The sequence below is a fragment of the Acanthisitta chloris genome, unplaced genomic scaffold (genome assembly GCF_000695815.1).
Source record: "Acanthisitta chloris isolate BGI_N310 unplaced genomic scaffold, ASM69581v1 scaffold9768, whole genome shotgun sequence".
NCBI lineage: Eukaryota > Metazoa > Chordata > Aves > Passeriformes > Acanthisittidae > Acanthisitta > Acanthisitta chloris.
This window is the reverse complement of record NW_008685333.1, coordinates 32,166-50,786: the sequence shown is the minus strand read 5'-3', so window position 1 is coordinate 50,786 and position 18,621 is coordinate 32,166. Positions and strand designations below refer to the sequence as shown.

Here is an 18,621-nt window from a genome sequence, read left to right as displayed (position 1 = left end):
TTTCCCTGTTATGTTGCCCTTATGCATACATATTCTCATTTGAAGCATCAGCTGTGTACTTTCTCATTGCCTTTGATCTTTGGACAGATAGATAACTCTGCAAGGATACTTTCCCCTGCCCCATGCCTCTCGTTTCCCCAAGCACAGCAGCCAGTCTGGGTGTGCATATAGTGGTGTGTCTATACATATTCCTCCCTTCCCCACCCTGAAAGGCAGCAGCCTCATGGTCTGAGCTGAGGATGAGGTAGTTGGCTCTTTGGTCTGCATTCCCTCAGGAAATATAGTCCAGATGGGACCTGGATCATGTTAACCATATTGAATGTATGTGTGTATACTTTATGTATATATACATGCATATATATATATGTATACACACAATGAACATTTGTCATCTGAATTATAACAATAAAACATAGTAAAAGATGTACTGTGTGATACAAAAAAGCCACAATTTATTGTTATGTATTTTTGATGCCAGTTTTTGCTTGGCTTCTCCTTTTTCACATTACTGTGTAGGTTACTAATGTCTGATGTGCCTTGCTGAGTAAATCATTCTGTTTCCCATAATCCTGCTATCACTCCTGAGCAATTCTTCCCCCAACCTCCCTTCCCCCCATTACTTTCTGTCTCTTCTGCTTTGTGCTATCGCCTTGGTTCTTTCTCTGACCACTTTCACTTTTTGCTTCTTTTCCCTTGTCTTTTGCTCCATCCCCTCAAATCCTCTCTCATTCAACACATTTATCTTTTCAAGACAGTTTCTGAGCCTCTCTCAATATTCCAAAACCACAGCCTGTAGTCTCACCATGTATGCATAATATCCCAGTCCAATTGAAAAGGATGATAGTGTTTCCTGACAGGGTGCTGTACAGACTGGGTGCAAGAAATAAATTAGAGCATTCAAGTTTTTGTACAGCATCTGAAATCCTAGGCAAGCCATTTATCTTCAATGATTTTTTCATTACTAAATCTTGGCACAACTACAGATATGTTCCTCAGTATCAGTACTTGGTAGGCATCATTCTTATTTTCTTCAGTTTGCTCTTGTAGTAGGAGCAGAATAAAGGTAAAGTAATAAGCATTGCAGGTGGAGATAATTATTTTTGGAGATGGTCAAAAGCAGCACCAGTAAAATTCTCTAAATGACTGTATACAAACCAAGCATCTTCATTTCTCCCTCACGGAGTCAGACATATCCTCCATTCTTTGGGCATGTCCTTTCCAGTGCATGTATCATCTTTGTTGAACTTAAGAGAGAAATTAATCCAAGGAGGTACTGGTGCCTCTTGTTATATAAGAGGTCAGTCAAAGCAAGAGGAGCTCGAAGCTGTGGCCCAGTCCAAGATATATCATATCATTGGCATAAGCGAAACCTGGTGTAATGAGTCCTGTAATTCCATGATGGATGGTTGCAGGCTCTTCAGGAGGGACAGGCAGGGCAGGCGAGGAGGGTAAGGTGGTGTGGTATGTAATGGAGGGTCTGGAATGTATGGAGTTTACAGTTAGTAATGGCATGGTCAGAAGCCTCTGGGTAAGGGGTTCTGCTCAATGGCAAGTTGAATATGAGCCAACAGTGTGCCTTGGCAGCCAGGAGGGCCAAGCATGTCCTGGGGTGCATCAGGCACAACACCAGCAGCTGGTTGAGGGAATTGATTGTCCTGCTCTGCTCTGTGCTGGTGCAGCAACTCAAGCCCTGTGTGCGGTTTTGGGTGCAACAATACAAGATATAAAGCTATTAGAAAGCATCCAAAGGATGACCACAAAGATGGTGAAGGGCCTAGAGGGGAACCCATATGAGGAGTGGCTGAGGTCACTTGGTCTATTCAGGCTAGAGAAGAGGAGACTGGAAGACCTTATAGATGTTTATAGCTTCCTTGTGAGGCAAAGTGACCAGTGACAGGAACTGAGGATATTGCATGAAGCTGCATCAGTTGAGGTTTATGTTGAACATCAGGAAAACGTTCTTCACCCAGAGAGTGGCTGGGCTCTGGAACAGGCTCCCCAAGGAAGTGGTCATGGCACCAAATCTGACAGAAATCAAGAAGTGTTTGAAGAAGGCTCTCAGGCACATGGTGTGATTCTTGGGGTTGTCCTGTGCAGGGCCAGGAGCTGGACTTTGATGATCCTTGTGGGTTCCTTCCAACTCAGGATATTCTGTGGTTCTATGGAAACATTTCTAACTCTTGCTTCAATTCCTCTACTCAGTCTGTAAGCCCATGAGCAGTAAATACTGTGCTAGTGTTTCAGCTGAGGGTTGACATTTTTCTTGGTTTCTGGACTCTGAGGCTCTGGAACTGATGACACTAACTAAACCAATTTGAACCAATTAATGTATTTTACAGTTGCTATATTTGGAAACATTGCACTGGGGTTTTTTCATTTGTTTGGGATGAGGGTTTTTTTAACAGCATGTGGTCTTACAGCCTTGCTTGTATCATGGGAATAGCTACTTGTGAATTTACTGCATTTTATATGGACATCTGAAACAATGGAAAGCAGCTTTGTGTCATTAATACCTACTAATTCACCCTTAAATATTTTCAGCCTTTATTCGCAACAATTTTATGGTAAATGTTTCCATTGAATAAATTATATCTCAGCTTTCCAGTAAGTTCTAGACACTTGATGAACATTTTCAACCTGTGACTATGGTGGTGTTATCTGAACAAGCTTTGGGAATAATCTTTCTTTATTAATGGAGTAGATTTGGTAGATTCTGTGTCTTGCCAGAGCACAGTGTTATTAAACAAAAGAGAATTGCTGGTGGAACTGCATAGCTAATTAAGTACTTCAGGGAATTATGAACCCATGTCAGATATTTCTGAGGTAAAACTTGGCTGGAATAAGTTTGTTGGACACTGTTCTTAAAAACTTCAGTTCTTTCCTTTTTTTATCTAAAGAAAACTCTTGGGTGGGTGGATGTGTTGGACTCAGGTTTGCTTTTGGTTGCAGGGAGCAAAGTTAATGTGACAGAAATGTAGGTAGGATTGAGGGGGTTTTGTTCACAGTTAAGTCTGTAGAAGCTAGAATCTGGGCTCCACTGTTCATAGAAGAAAAACCCAGCAAATTACATGTGAAAGAAAAGAAATAAGTATACCTTAAAATTCTAGGTAAGTGCATACATTGTGTGTTTACATGAGCATTTGTGAAAGCAAAATTAATCCCATGGGAAGGATTTGGTGACTAACAAATTCTGCTACAAAAGGGTGTGGAATCATCCAGACTGGAGAAACAGTACCTCTTTCTAAGTATAAAAATTATGTATTGTTAGCTATACATATATCCTTTCAAAAACAACTTTAAAAATCAAGGATTTTCCTTAAACCAGACCTTTTCTAAAAATAGATAATGTTAGTAATATTACCTTAGTTACAAACAGGAAAAATCTGACTGTACAGAATTGGTAAAAGAATGTGACTATAGATTTACTACTTTCTGGAAAAATTATGAAAAAGTGGAAAAGAAAACATTACTTTGAATGCAAGGCTGTCTAAAGTATCTTGTAAAATGTAATTAAATAAGCTGCTTTTATTATTCTATACAATAAATTTAACTGCTGTTTCAATGACCTTTAGAACCTTAAATCCAAATCTGAAAGGAGATTCTGTGGGAATCATGAAATAGCAACATCAGAAAGAGATTTGTACTATTTTCCTCTTCGAATCAGAGCTGCTGGTCTGTTCCTGCAGCTGTGTACTCTGACTTGTCCATTGAATTCTGTCTCAAATAGCATTGAAGCAAATATTTTAGTAAACATTATGTTCCTTTAGTCAAATAGCAATGGTGGTGACCACTCTGAGGAAAAAAATACACTTCTCCATCTTTTTATCATGCAACTTTCAACAGTCACTCAGCATAAATGTCAGATTTCATTTTAGACTAAACTGTATTGTTGTCCTATGCAGATTGGACTTGTACTTTTCCTGTTTCTATAAGCTATGCCTATCACAACCATAAAAAATGGAGGTGGTCTACAGTATGATTGATGTGAAAATAGTGATACATAGGAGGAAGTACTTTGATTTAGAATTCCAACATCAAACTGAGGAGAAAGGTCAGGGTGTTTCCTTGCTTCTGAGGAGCTCACTTCATCTCTGTATGCTACCTATTCAGTCACACCTGGAGTTATTCCTGGATCTCAGGAAAAGGTATCTTAAGACAAGTATTGATGTAACTGAAAAATATTCAGAAAATATTAGCTTTGCATTCATTTTCAAACCCCAATTTTTTTAAACTATTTCTTCTGTCCATAAAATGATTTTTGTTTAAATTTTCTTGAATATTTTCTTTTCCCATGGCTTAGATACTATTGTGGATGTTACACCAACACCTGAGCTGTTTATCTGTGATATCAGACCAGTTCTTGCTGATTGTGCTAATATTGGGGGATTTGTTTTTGCACAGTGCAACACCTTTGTATTATGTACATATATGTGATTACCCTAAAATACTTACCTGTATCAGCTTTACTGAAATGTAACAAATGCAGGTTTGTTCCACTTGAACTTTGAAATCCAGGTTGTGCCCCAGATCTAATCAATTAAATTTGTGCAAAAAAAGAGATCAAGGATGTAAGGTGGAGGCACACAGACATTAGCCAAAACAGCAGTATCCTGACAATCATTGCATCTGGAAGTCTTAATTTTCGAGATAGTTTTACCCAGTTTTTTTTCTAAATGGTATTTGCAGATACTTAAGAATGTTGTAAGATGACAGTGAACTTAACTAAGAGTATTACTACACATACTTCTCTGTTGAAAAAAGAGAGAGGCTGTTTGCATCATTGCTTTGCTGCTTTCTTTGTTCTGCAGATTTTTCAGAGGACTTAATTCTATAGGTTCTTTATTTTAAACAGATCTGAATGCCACACTTACTTCTGGCAGCTACCTATTCTTCTCAAGATGTCAGGACTAAGAGGACTGTGCCAGCCTTTTCTACCTACATGCAGGAGCAGTCAGTGCTATAGTGATTTCTTCTTGTACACTGCTGGTAGCAATCATAAATTCAGATATTAACTACCAGTTACAAAATAAGTATTATTTCTTCAATTTGGTATCCAAATACATGTACATCTTTTGAAATTCAAATGGTATTTATGTATCTTTGGTAATCAGTGCAGCATGAGGCAGAGGGATAACTTGCTCAGAGGGAAAGGAGGTGAACAGGGGAATGAAAAACTAGTGATTGTTCTTTTAAAGAGTAAAAATGCTTTCTTAAAGATAAGCTTTAGAGATAAAAAAAATTGGTGGTAGTCATGCAGTTTGTAGGCAAATTGTTATCTAATCAGTAAGGAGGATCAAACATGTTCAGTAATATAAATTATTCATTCTAGTCTTGACCCTATCTAATGCTGAGACATGACTTCTTTCTTTCTTTCCACTGCAGTTTCAGAACCTAGGGTAGTAGAAATAATTGAACTTTTGTTACGTTTGTTTCATTTAGTGCGAGTCATCCTTAGTCAGATCTGTGCCCCAGGCATTCCCTTAATTCCAATACGTGTAACAGCACATTGCTGAGTGGAGCTGAAGCTCCTGGTCTCCAGAGCAAGTGTGACAAGATGAGACTAAACCAATTTTATTATGCAGCTGCAGCTTCAAAGTCTGTGACCTGTTATGAGTGCTTGTAGTAACTTTGCTCTTACAGTAAGTAAAAAAATGTGTGAAGTGGGCAGGAATAAGCTGTATTTTTGGAAGGCTTTAGTTTTAAAGGAAAAATCAAGTTACTGTTCATTACCTCAGTACCAGAGAATTGATTTGGATTTCTGTGAAACTGAGCCATATTGGCTGCAAACAGGAATTTGTTCTTGGAAGGATAACAACAGCCAGCCTGTTGCCTTTGTTTACACTGTAAAAGGTACATAGGAAAAGAGGGAATTGCATCCAGCATGCACTCTGTGTAATTAAAACATGAAAAGTACTGCTGGTTTGGCCTTCTTTCTAAACAAATGTCAGGGCAAATATTCAAAACTAAGGAGAGCCAAGCCAAAGTTGCAAAAATCTTTGCTGTCAAAAATCTCTGTGTGAATTTAGACAACAGTTTTGGCAATTCCATTGCACCCTTTCTGACCAAAAGATTTCAGACATTTGTGCTTTTATCTATGCCTATATTAGACCCTCACTGACTTATGTGGTGCATATTTCAGTGGTGCACCAATCCATGTGAACTGCAGCCTGGTTTTTTTTCACCTCTGTGGTGGCTGTTGTGTGCTAGAGACTAACGCAGTCAATATCCTGAAATAGGCCTCCTCTAGCTATCTCCTGCTAGCTTAATGCTCACAACATATCTGAAAATTTTATCAGGCAAAGAATGAACATACAAATGCATAAATGAATTTACAGATTTTTTTTTTTTGGTTTGGTATTATCCCTGAGAGAAGACAAGAAGAAAACTCATGCATCACTGAGGTCACAAATCTTAGGAGCTAAATTCATCCAGATAAGGACATGTAAGGATGGTGAAAAATATTTGCAAAAGCAGCTGAAGAAAGTTTGCTGCCAGGCTGTCTTGACATGTAAACCATCTCTCAAGCTGAAAAGATCTGTGCTTCAGAGGATAAATTTACTAAAGTCCTATTTGTTGTCACTACCTTGTAGCTGTTTTGAAATTCATCCCAGGAATGATGCTTAAGCGCTAACTTGGTCTGGGACTATATATGCATATATATATATTTATATAGAGTTTTAAAAATGTATATATGTAGAGAAGAAGATTCTGCAGAGGGGGTGGAAACAGAGAATCTACAGGAGTGCGCCTCTTTTTTTCTGTCCCAATTTAAAGTAATCCTGAAAGAGAGAGAGTGAAGCTTTCTAAAGGCATTTGAGAAAATTTTGATCAGTGCTCATTTTTATAGTTAAATTTTTAAACCAACTACTTCTTCGCTTAAATGCTTCTTTGTAAACAGGTAAAGAGAAGGGAATCTATTTTCCAGGCAAGTTTCCTTGATCAGATCTCGGTTGATGCTTCCACACAGACTGCAGAGCTCAGGATGATCTGACACATAACCAGCGATCTGGAGGGTTGTTAGGGAGTTTGCCTCTCCTGTTAAGTTACCAGGGATCCCTAGACCATTGCTGACATTTGCATACCTTGTTATTAAATAAAGTTCCTTAGCTTCCCTACATGACTTGTTCCAGGATTTAACTGTCACTGTTGGAGGGTGGAGAAAGAGCTCTACATTGTTTGTGTCTAAGCTAGGCCTGTTTTTCTTCAAGCTGTTGTCACTTATCATCCTCAATGGACATGGAGAAGCATTATATACCAGCTATTTTCTGATGTCAGCTATTGTCTGAGTTATGATATTTTATGTTTGATTTGCCTATCTTTATTCTCCTAATTTTCCAACTGAATAAACAAGGTTACTTTGTGTGTGTGACACAGCTTGTCACAAAAGCTATGCTTTTAAAACCATATGACAGTTTTCTTATTCTAAAACTTTCCAGTTTGCTACATCTTTGTTGAAGTGAAGTGATAAAACTGGATTCAGTGTCTAACAGCAAGGAATAAAAGAAAACAGCTAAGTGCCATGTCTTATGCTGACATGTCCCAAAATTGTATTTTTTCCCTTTTGAAATAATAGTGTTATTTTTCAAGTTTTAATCTTGGAGATTCTGAAGAGAGAATTATGAAGATTATTGCAAATGACACTTCTTACCTGCAAATGTATTGCAACCTCTGCAAGTTCAGCATCATCAGCCAGTTTGAGAAATATGCTTTTCTGTTTCACTTTTACAGTTGTTAAGTTTGAAATCCTAAGTATTGAGACCTTTGAAAGACCTTGTTGGACTATATTCTTCCAGTTTGATAGAAAAAGACCATTGGTTACACTCTGGATAGCTTTTTCAGACTGTTATGCAGCCATATAATAGAAATTTCAGCTGGACTGTTTCCCTGATTTACTAGGGAATTTTCTGCAGCTCCTGAAGGCTAACTCAGAAGCCATAAACTGAAGTGTATCAAAGCTACTTCTTGTTGCCTATCTGCATGTCCTTCAGCCTGACAGAGATAAGCGTGAGGTTTAATATGATTCAATTTTCATTTCCTTATTATCCTACATTGTTTAGAAATGGACTGTAATATTGTTTTCTTAAGTTTAGTGTGGATGTTTCACTTACTAACTTGTAATACTCCTTCCCCTTTAAAAAAATGTGTGATTTTGCTTAAGGGTTTTTGTTTTCAGAGATAATCGATAATGCTTCAGAAAATGCTTTTGCTTGTTGTTTGAAATCCACTCCAGAGCACTTAGCTCAGCCCTCTTTTCATACACTGTTTGTGACTTACTTGGGTGAACAGTACATTTCAGCTTTACAGCCCATTGAGTGCCAGGCATAAGCAGACCTTTGTCTGCTAAAACTCTTTTTATCATTCAAGTATGAAATTTGTAAGAATGTGAAATGAAAACTATTTCTTACTATATTACTTGGAATTTTCAAGGGAAGATGCATGTGTCCATTAAAAGCTGGTACAGGGCAAAGCAAAATGTGAAGCCAAATTTGAAATTTGCTGCCTTGAAGTAAGCTGAATTTTTTTTTTTGTGTGTGTGTGTGTTCCCTCATCTAAAAAGTGACAAAATTTGGTTCCATGGCAGTGCTGGACTAGGTGGGTTAAGGATTGGAAGGTGAGGGGGGAAACAGATGCCACCTTTCTACTAGCCTTGTAGCAGATGGTCCAGCCTTCCTGGGGGATGTTACCTTCTGATTTCCTTTTTCCCACCTTCTTCTGTTCGTTTTCCTTCCATATCTTCCTTTACATTTACTGTCCCCAAATTTCTTGAGTTATTGAAGCATCTCTTTCTTGAAGATACCTCATCCCTTCCTCTTAGCACTCTCTTGTCTCCCTGTAGATGGGATAGTTTTTCCAATCTCTTCCCCCCTGAACAAGAGTCTTTGGGAAGATCCCCAGACAAAAGCAGAGGGAATTATCCTACTTGGTGATCTCCAGCTAACAGATGAATGTTTCTAGGGTGAGAGATGTTGTTCTCTCTCTGTGACATTAGGCAAATGTCTGCTCTTCTTCTGCTGTGATTTAATGTGAAAATGCAGTTTTTGTTAAAAGAACTTCACCATTTCCACATTTTACATTTATTTTCAGCAACAGAATATGAAGTGGTTTAGGAATTTAGAGAAAAACATTCTGGGAATTTAGACTAAAATGTTTCTATTTGTTGTCTTCTCCATCTAGTCACTTAATTCCTTTTCAGCTTTTGACAGCATATGTGTATTGTTTTATTTTAGCTATTGAAAGAAAGAACTTCCTGAAGAATGAACTTTCTCTAACCATGTTACAGAAACATAGTACTGAACAATATCCAAGAAAATTTGTTATCTCCATATGATTCTTGTTTAACATTTTGGTACTGGTAATTAAATTATTAAGTTGTATATTAGAAATAAATTTACCAAGTACTTGCTAGTCTGGATTTTTTTTATATCTCTGTCATCTATTGAATTTGTCAATGTATCCAATTCTATTCCATATTTTACATTAGTAATTCCCATGTAATGGGCCGAGCCCTATTTACTTGAAGAAATTTAAAAAAAAACAACCCATAAACTAATATTGAACCACTATCAGTGTTTTATGTGATAATGTGTGACTTCACAGGAGAAATGGGGTGTGCTACAAGTTTCAAGTATGATAGCAATGTTGATTTCTTCACAACTGTGTAACAGTTATCTCCAGTAGAAACCACCCTTGTTGGCCATTTCCAGCAATAAAGCCATCATAACATTACTAAAAAGTGTTAAATAGTAGAGCAGTCTAGAAAAATAAAATTTCCTGTACCATTTCAGAAAATGGGAGTGAGTTCCTGAAACTGCAACCATAACTTGTGGGCTGGTAAGAGGACTAGCTTAGCCCTGTGAATGTGAACTGCTAAGTGGTTGCTATTTCACTGGGAAACCCTGCTGCTGAAAACTGCTTTACAGGGTTGATTTTTCTTTTTGCCAGTGTAACCTAGACTCTGTGAATGGCTCTTTTTTCAGAAACAGCATTTACATGTTGCCTTATGGGTATGTGTTCGCAGAGATATGAAGAATAAACATGAAGTTATGCATTGTATATTGCAAAGTTGTGACAAGGAATTAGTTAATTATTAATTTCTTATGTTATTTATTAACTGCCTTGTTTTATATCTTTCTAATCTTTATTCATTTGGTACTTCAGAGGAGCCAAGTTTTTCTTCCATCCCCACTTATCTAGTCATGCTTCCTCTTTCATGTTTCCTCTCACTTCACTTTATTGCCCATGCTCATCAGTTTCATCTCTGAGTGTATGATGTTTACAGCCACTGCCATGCAATCCTGAGCCCTATTTTAACTAAGGCACAAGTAAAACATAGTTTCAACTTTGTCCTTAAGCTAACCATTTAATCAGTGATCTGACTTAGCAGGGACAGCACAGTAAGAAAGTTGTCAGACCTCTAATTTCAAACACACAATGTTGTTTTCTTCACTAATAGCAGTGATTCCAGATAAATTCATAAATACCAATAATTTCAGGAAAGCTCATGAATTTTTCTGTATTGTTTTGCAGGGGATTTCCCAAGAAAACAGGCAGGACTGCTAGGATAGCATCAGATGAAGAGATTCAGGGGTCAAAAGATGCTGTAATTCAGGATCTGGAGAGAAAACTTCGCTTCAAGGAAGACCTTTTGAACAATGGGCAACCGGTATGAAAACAAAATACCTTGGGGAATGGGCATAATGGGTGGATTCTCAGATATGCTGCATATAAACCAGCTGTTGTGGATTAATTTTTATGAATTTGTTATTTACAACTGAATTTCCAAAACTGAATTTCTATATGCGAATGATAATGTACGTTTTGGTCTGTCATTCCTTCTCCCATCTGACACCTTTCCTTGGACTTAACAAAGCAATGGAGGCCTCAAAACTGATTACTTTTCATAAGAAACCTGCATGGACTGTACCTCAAGTGGTTTTTGAGCCTCAGAGGCCATTTGCTTTTGAGTGTTCAGCACTGAGTGGATGACCAGTAAACACATATAAGCTCTTGGTCAGTCCAGGCTCATTCTACCTTGTGCCCAGCCATAGGACAATGCAGGGAAGGAATAGGTGATCACTGGACATCAGAGGAGGACAAGGCTGTTAACAATGAGAAACAACACATAGGAATCAGGCACCATTACATTCTGCAGTTGTGGGACTTTTTTTGACCAATAGAATAAGAAATAACCTATAGCAATAACTCACAGATTTTATCAAGAGTTAATGACCTGCTTAAGGAATCAATAAATGAGGTAAAATGAGCATATCAAACAATGGAAATTCTGCAAAGATCTCCATTCATTTTTGTGCACTTTAAGATATGCATAAAAGATAAAATATTAAATTCTTCCTACTAAGAGTTGTGAGAAACTCAGCAAGTCTCCTAAGAATTTTTTACAGTTATTAAGAATTTGTCTTTGGAGCAGGAATTTCTTTTAAGAGAAAAGCAATTTTTGAAATTTAGGTTGTCACCTCTCTTGTCAATGAAAAGGTATCTGAATGCCTTGGGATGCCTTTGTGCCAGTGGTGTGTGCTTTAGGTTTCTCAGGACCATGTTCAGAAGTTTTCTACATTTGCTACCAGGTCTGAGATGTGAACTATGGTGGTGTAGTTCAAGATAGCCTATTGAGTCAGACAGTCAATAATTGCTGGGTTTCAGTTCTTAATAAGGCCAATGGAGCAAAGTAGGGAGACTATTCAGAGTGACTACTGTTTCTGTGCTTACCTTTCTCCATTGCTTGCATAGGGTTTGGCAGTTTTCTGAAGTAGTTAAGCAGAATCACTGTCATAGTGTATTAGTTCCTGTTTTTTCAAAGGAGGTGGGCTGAGAATGACTGTCAATGCCTATTTTGGAAAGTGAGAGAGATGTTTGGCCTGCACAAATGAATGGAATGTCCTGAGAAAGCCCACATGGCCTGAGGTAAAAAAAAAAACAACCAACAACTATGATCAGATGATGTGAGAGCTTGAACCAAGTAAACTCTGGTTTTAGTGCTTACCTTGAGGCTCTTTGCAGATTCCTGTCTTGGGTGAATTCTATATGTGTAATCATGGCTCTGGGCACTTGGAGAGATTGCAGAAGAAACTGAAGTGAAGAAAAGTTCATGACACTTATAACCAAGTCAACATTGCTACCTACTTTTCATGAGTTTCAGCCTGCTGATGTAGCCACAATATAACATATTTTTTAAAAAAATTAATTTAAATAAGCTTTTTTTCCAAAAAATGTAGCATTAAGTAGATGTAATGTTTTACAGTCTCCATTCATTCTTCATTTTTCTCTTTAAATGAGGTATTTCCGCATGAAATGAGTTTATCTTCCATAAACTGGCATTTTTTTCAATGTTGATTTGTAAGAAAGTGTCTTAGTGTCTGAAATGTGCAATTGAATGTAGACAGGAAAATACTAAATAAATAATTGAATTATACATTAAGGTTTTCTTTTAACATGCTTTACCTTCTGAGTATGTATTGTCTCTTCTATAAGCTGTCTCTTTAATTTCCAAAAGAGTAAGACAAAATAGAAATTTAAAAATCTTAAACAATATATTTTTCTACAAAGCTGTTATATTTATGACAAAATATCCAAGTAAAGTAGAATCTCCTCATAATTTTTGGCAGAGTTTTCTGCCATGTGGTTCTAATGTAAAAACCAAGCAGAACGACCAGGAGTAAGATTTGGGATGATTTGACATGCACTCTTTAGATGGCCATGCTGATTTAAGCAGTTCCTATTGCTCATTCCTGCCCAAGTTCCTGGCATAAGGAGGGAAACAAATGGCAGCGTCAGGACAAGGGTCACTTAAGCCAAAAGAGCCACTTGTAACTCAAAAAAAATGCATTACAAACTGCAGTAGAAAATTTGTTAGAAACATGTTGCTGCTCTCTTTTATTGACATTACTTTAAGCACTGCTGACTGTGTACTGCTTTGTAGTTCTGAAGAAGAAATAACTTTTCTTTCTTCTTGTCCCTCCCCCTCAACCCCATTTTATTTTTTGTTCAGAGATTAACATATGAGGAAAAAATGGCTCGTCGATTGCTGGGAGCAGACAGTGCTGCAACTGTCTTCAACATTCAGGAACCAGAAGAAGATCCTGCTATACAGGTGCCACATAACTCTACAGTTTCATAGGAATAATATTCCTTTCAATTTTCTTTTTTTACAGGCAGTGATTGTCATTATTGTCTTATGTAGGAGTTTTTAAAAAATATACAAAAGATAGGATGGTTATTGATTACAGAAGTCATATGTTATATATTAGTGAAGTTAACTGGAGGATCATATGCCCATAGCTCAGTTTTTCCATAAGGCTGAGACTTCTCCGATGTCTGCTCTCTGCTTTAAACTCTTCCATTTATCCTATTCTGTCCTGACCTTTAAGTCTCTCAATACAAAAATGCATTTACTATCTTGAAACCATCTTCTCTTCATTTGTGTAATATGCACTTTTTGGATGCAGACCAAAAACACAACAGAAAGTCTGCTTGAAAGGCCAGGTATATGTCCTCTGTTGTTCAGATGCCAGAGCTGCTATTCAGAAATGTGTGGCATTTGTTTGGTTATGATGCCACATAAACTAAGCTCTCCTAATGAAAACTCTGAGAAACTGTCATGGATACCTCTTGGTCTTCTTTCTGCCTCTTGATCTTTTTTTCTACCCTTGCAGGATGCTCGCTCTGTTGGTGCTTCTGTAGTGAGTCCTGTGGATATTCAAAAGGTTAATGTTTTCACCTTTTCCTGTCTTGCTTTTTTGTCTATTGATTTTCTCTCTGTCATCTTCACCCTTTCATTTCTACTGTTCTTGGTTAATAACAAGAGGTCACCTAGCATTAATAACTGGGGAGGTTTGGGCTGCACTCTCCCTTCAGGATGTTCAAGTTGCTCTAGAAGCCTGACTGTGTGAGTGGAGGCATCTTAACTGCAATCAATGTGCACTCCAGTATCTCTCTGCTGTAATATTAGCATACCCTGGTACTAACTGACATGTGTACTTCCTGGTTTACTTTTGTGGTACAATTTCAGGGAAAATATCTGGAGTTTACAAAGGTATTTCTCTGTTCTTCCAATTTTTACCATTATTGATGGCTATGATTAGTTCTGTAACTGATCAGTAGAAAGACCACACATGTCATTCCCAGACGAGAGGCAGCGTCAGAGGAAGGGTATGTGAAAGGAGACTTTGCATGAAATGCGTGTTCTGTCTTAAATAAAATAAGGGTCAGACTGTCTGAATTTCTGCTGACTGAGAAAAGCATTGACTAATGATTTATATTTTTTCCTGCTTCTGAGCTTTCTTACATCCTGGCATTATCATTGTTATCACTTAGATTGAAAGCAGGACTTCTGTACTCCAGAGGGGAGAGTTCAAGAAAGTAAATAACTGTGTTTATCACAGTAACTTTCCCTAATATCTGAATAGCAAATTCAGACAAATGTTAGTGTTTTACACAGGATTAAATTTTCTGCTCTTCTTTCTATATCTTCATACTGTTATGATAGATTTTGTTAAAGGAAGAAGGGATAGTGTTGACCAGACAAAGGGGACCACAGCAGGAGTAAAGTGAGCCAACTATCATGGACTGCCAGTGTTGCCATTTTCTCTTATTTTTTTCTGCATTTTTACCAGCAACTGTAAACAAAATAATTTCAGCTTTCTGGTTCAGACTCTGGTGCAGATCTATGCAAATAGCAGATGTGAAACATATGGTCTTCTGGCCATCTGGAAACAAAACCCACCCTAAATCTGTCTGTACCCTCAAGGACATATTAGTGTGTTTCTTTTGTCTTTATGAACTGCTTCAGAATAGTTTTATTCTTATAGGATTTTTTTTAAATTGAAGGAAAGCAACCAATGAATTTCCTTCCCCTTATAAATTAGACCTTAAGATAACATGAAATGCAGTTTTTTGCCTCATACCAGATGTCTTTGTAGTTTCATAGGCAAGTTACTGGAGGCATGGATTACAGTGTTTTCCTCCAACAAAATACGGTTTCCTTTTATATGTAAAAACTTAATGGATCGTTAAAGATCAGTAGAATAAAGAACTCTAAATGTTAGGAACACATCTTGCTGAGCAATGTGTTGAAGCTGGGCACTAATATGTACCTTTTTGTTTGACAGGAGTATAAAGTCTCCAGCTTCGAGCAAAGATTGATCAGTGAAATTGAATACAGGCTGGAGAGATCTCCTGTGGAAGAATCAGATGATGAGGTGCAACATGGAGATGAGCCTATTGATAACAGTATGCCACCATATTTTGAGATAAAGCTGAAGCACTACAAAATCTTTGAGGGAATGCCAGTTACATTTACATGCAAAGTGGCAGGAAATCCAAAGCCAAAGGTAAGAAAAGAGGATAAATGTTTCTAGAAATGCTGTGAAGAGTTCTCTGTTGGTACTTTACAGTCAGACACTGAACCCCACGGGCCATATCTTACAGGAATAGGAGACATTCACAGTTGACAAGAAAGACTCCTACCTGGTATAAACTTGCAAAACTCTTCTGGTATCACTGGAGTTACTTAGGTTTATACTAGTCAAAAATCCTACTATGAGGCTTCAGCTCTTAGTTACTCCCTCCTGAGACTTCTTCTCAATTATTTTGCCTGGATGTAATACTTCTGTCATTATCAGAGTTACCTCCAGAGTACATCTGTACCACAGAAAGCAGTGGAGTGCTAGAAAGCCCCATGTGAGCTGGCACAGTAGTCCCAAAAGCTGCCTTGTCTTGCTAGCATGGGTAATTTGCTTGGGCACATGCTAATGCAACAATAGGTTGGCTCTAGTTCAGGAGTCAGTGTGGTATCTCTGCATTCTTCAGCATCTACACATTCTAACAAGACTGAATTTTACTGGAAGTTACAGGAAGGCGTAATAAAATACCATAAGTTCTCATATATCCCAAGAGCAAGATGAGACATGATGTTGAGGTTTTAATGATGAGCTTCTGAGGGAGGGTTGGGCTTGGGAAGCATTTCCTTTTAGCAAACGTAAAAGTACCAGTTGCATGATGTCAGTAGTCTGGAAGGTTGCCTTCCTTGGGTAGGTTGCATTTAGCCATTTCAAAAATTGCTTGGCAATCAACTGACTCATTATGCCACAGGCAAACGGCAGCAGATCTTCAACTCTCTTGCCGAAGCCAGTATCTTCCCCACGAGGTCCTTTCAGCTCTTACAGTGACCTCTTGTGGACAGGGACTCTTGTCTTCTTAGACGAGATCACAGATGCCTTATCTCTTACATAAGATCTTCACAGCAGCAGCCACATCCAAATCTCTCCTCTAGTGTATGTTTTACAGGTTTTTAGGATTTTGAACAGACATGCCCAATGCTATACATGTATGATGCTGTACAACCAGTCAAAAAAAAGGAAAAGACTTTATTAGGCAGCAGAGAAAGAACAGAGAACTAGGGCTACATCTATCTTAGCAAGTAGTGCTGACCGGAAGAAGCAAATCCACAGCATGAGATATCCATCCTTGCACACTCCTCAGGAGGTTTTACTTTGGGCTAGCTCTAATCTTGTCCCACAGACTGAGCAGATGCAGAACATTAGATGTGTTCTTGGAGCACATTTTCTGGCTTAGTTTCATCTGAAAGGAATCCAATTCTGTGCTCTAAGACCACAACATGATGTGAAGCACTGCTAAGTAAGTGGGGTTGATCAATATACCAAAAAAACACTGCTTCAAACTGAAGACAGGCTGAGATTAGCTGAGTCTGGCTGAAACCAAACCTTTGATGTTCAGCATTACCTCTGAGATGACCGTAGGTAAGAGTCTACTGAACAAGGGTGGAAGACAAATGGGTCTGTTGATGATAGAGGTGCAGTGTGCTGCAGAGGTATTCTTTTTGCCTGAGGCTTATGACTAAGTTGCTAGTTGACCTATTATGAGTCAGCCTTAGTCAACTTTGCCATTCCCTAATTTTCACAGCTTCCAATTAAGGTGTAGTTTCTGTGTCTGATTTGAGACAGATGAAAGGGGATGTCTCCTTTCCCTCACTTGCCTTGTTTTGGCAATAGGGATTGAACAGCCAAGAAACCTCATTCTTAGTACTTCACCTAAAGCACAGCATTGTAGAGGAGCATCTGCTGATTCAGATACCATGTTCTGGTTTTCTGCAGTGTCAAAGCTTGCACATTAAGAAGTGATTTGCTCTTGCACCTGGGACTATGGCCTTTTATTCCATTCACTTGCAGATGCTTTGTGTGATTTGTTAAGCTGCTTGGGATGGAATCAATTTCAGTCCTGTTGTATGGCTACTTGTTAGCTGGGCTTTGCAAATGTCAAAGGCTGTATCTTCTCCTTGTCTGCCTGGGCATGCCAGGACAGCAATTTTGAAATGCTCGATGGCTGAGGGCTGCTCTTCTGCTGTCATTTGTTGAAGCTGGAAGTGTTGTTCCTGAATAATTTCTTTACTTTGGCAAATGAAAAGCTGGAAATAATTTACTAACTTGAAGCTCCTCCCTTTAAGTATTCTGTCAGGTCTGCCAAGGAATGGCTTTGGGAAGGACTGTAGTGTTTCTAGAATCTGGCATTCATTACAAGGGATTTTTCTAAGCAGGGTTATTGGCTTGATTATTTTTTCCCCTGAACATGCCATATAAATTGAATACTGATGTGCAAATTCTGTCTTCATAAATACGACTTTTTAAATCTGAGTCTACTTTTTGTTATAACCTTTGGTGTAGTGCAAAACTATTTCTCATTAAACTGAGAAACCTGTGGTGATACAGGAGGGACTGTGAAATGCTTCTTTTTAAGAGATCTTTCTCTTCAGAACTAGGACAATACCATACAAGAGGTTAATTGAGACATGAATGTTCCATAAATCTCGTACTGCTCACACTTCACATGGCTGAATGCAATTCTTGGTGATTCAAAATGCCTGTGCTGACCAAAATTAAAACTGTACTGTGTATTCCATTGTATTTCTAGTCATTACACATCGGTTTCTGAAAATCTGGTGCAAATAAAAGCAATCCAGATGCAGTATTCAGTGCTTACGTAGTTTAATGGTACATTTATTAAAAGGTATCCTAGAAAGAAAATACTTCACTGCAAGGGCCATTGTCTCCAGCACTGGTAGTGTTTCACTTATTAACTCTGTCTGATAAAGGTAATATTAAGAATTTACTGCTCATAAGGGATGCCAATGCTTTAAAACTTAGTCTTAATAAGTATTGGATGACATATACATGATGTTTGCATAGCTGGTTCAGTTAATATCTGCATGTATTTCCATGTAATAATTTCTGGCATGTCTCCTGATATTTCTGATAAGTGCATTGTTATTAAATAATTACTAGTTAATGCAGTAGATTTCCAAGCAGCATTATGACACATGTAAAGCATGCAAGTTAAAACTAATTTTTTTGCAGCTATGTTGTTTTAGCATCCATTAGCATGTGTATGTAAGTGATCAAATATCTTTTGGTCTCCAGTAAGTGCTTTGTCAGCAGACAAGAAGACATGACTAAATCTTTTGTTAGGACCACAGAGTCTCTGCAAGGCTGCTGACAGACAAAATAGGAAACAAGTATAACCAGCTATTGAGGAAATGAAATCATTTCAAGTTACATATAATGCTTGTTAATATAAAAATCATACACAGTA

At 37.9% G+C, this 18,621-nt stretch overlaps 1 protein-coding gene across 1 annotated transcript in view; it reads left to right on the top strand.

Annotated features, from left to right (window-relative positions):
* The window catches only part of PALLD (palladin, cytoskeletal associated protein), a 35,025-nt gene that overhangs the window by 1,997 nt on the left and 14,407 nt on the right, over positions 1-18,621 (top strand). The window contains exons 2-4 of the mRNA XM_009079720.1: positions 10,528-10,663; positions 13,007-13,108; positions 15,126-15,347. Of these exons, the coding sequence (XP_009077968.1) occupies positions 10,528-10,663; positions 13,007-13,108; positions 15,126-15,347 (460 nt within the window). The remainder of the gene's footprint in view (positions 1-10,527; positions 10,664-13,006; positions 13,109-15,125; positions 15,348-18,621) is intronic.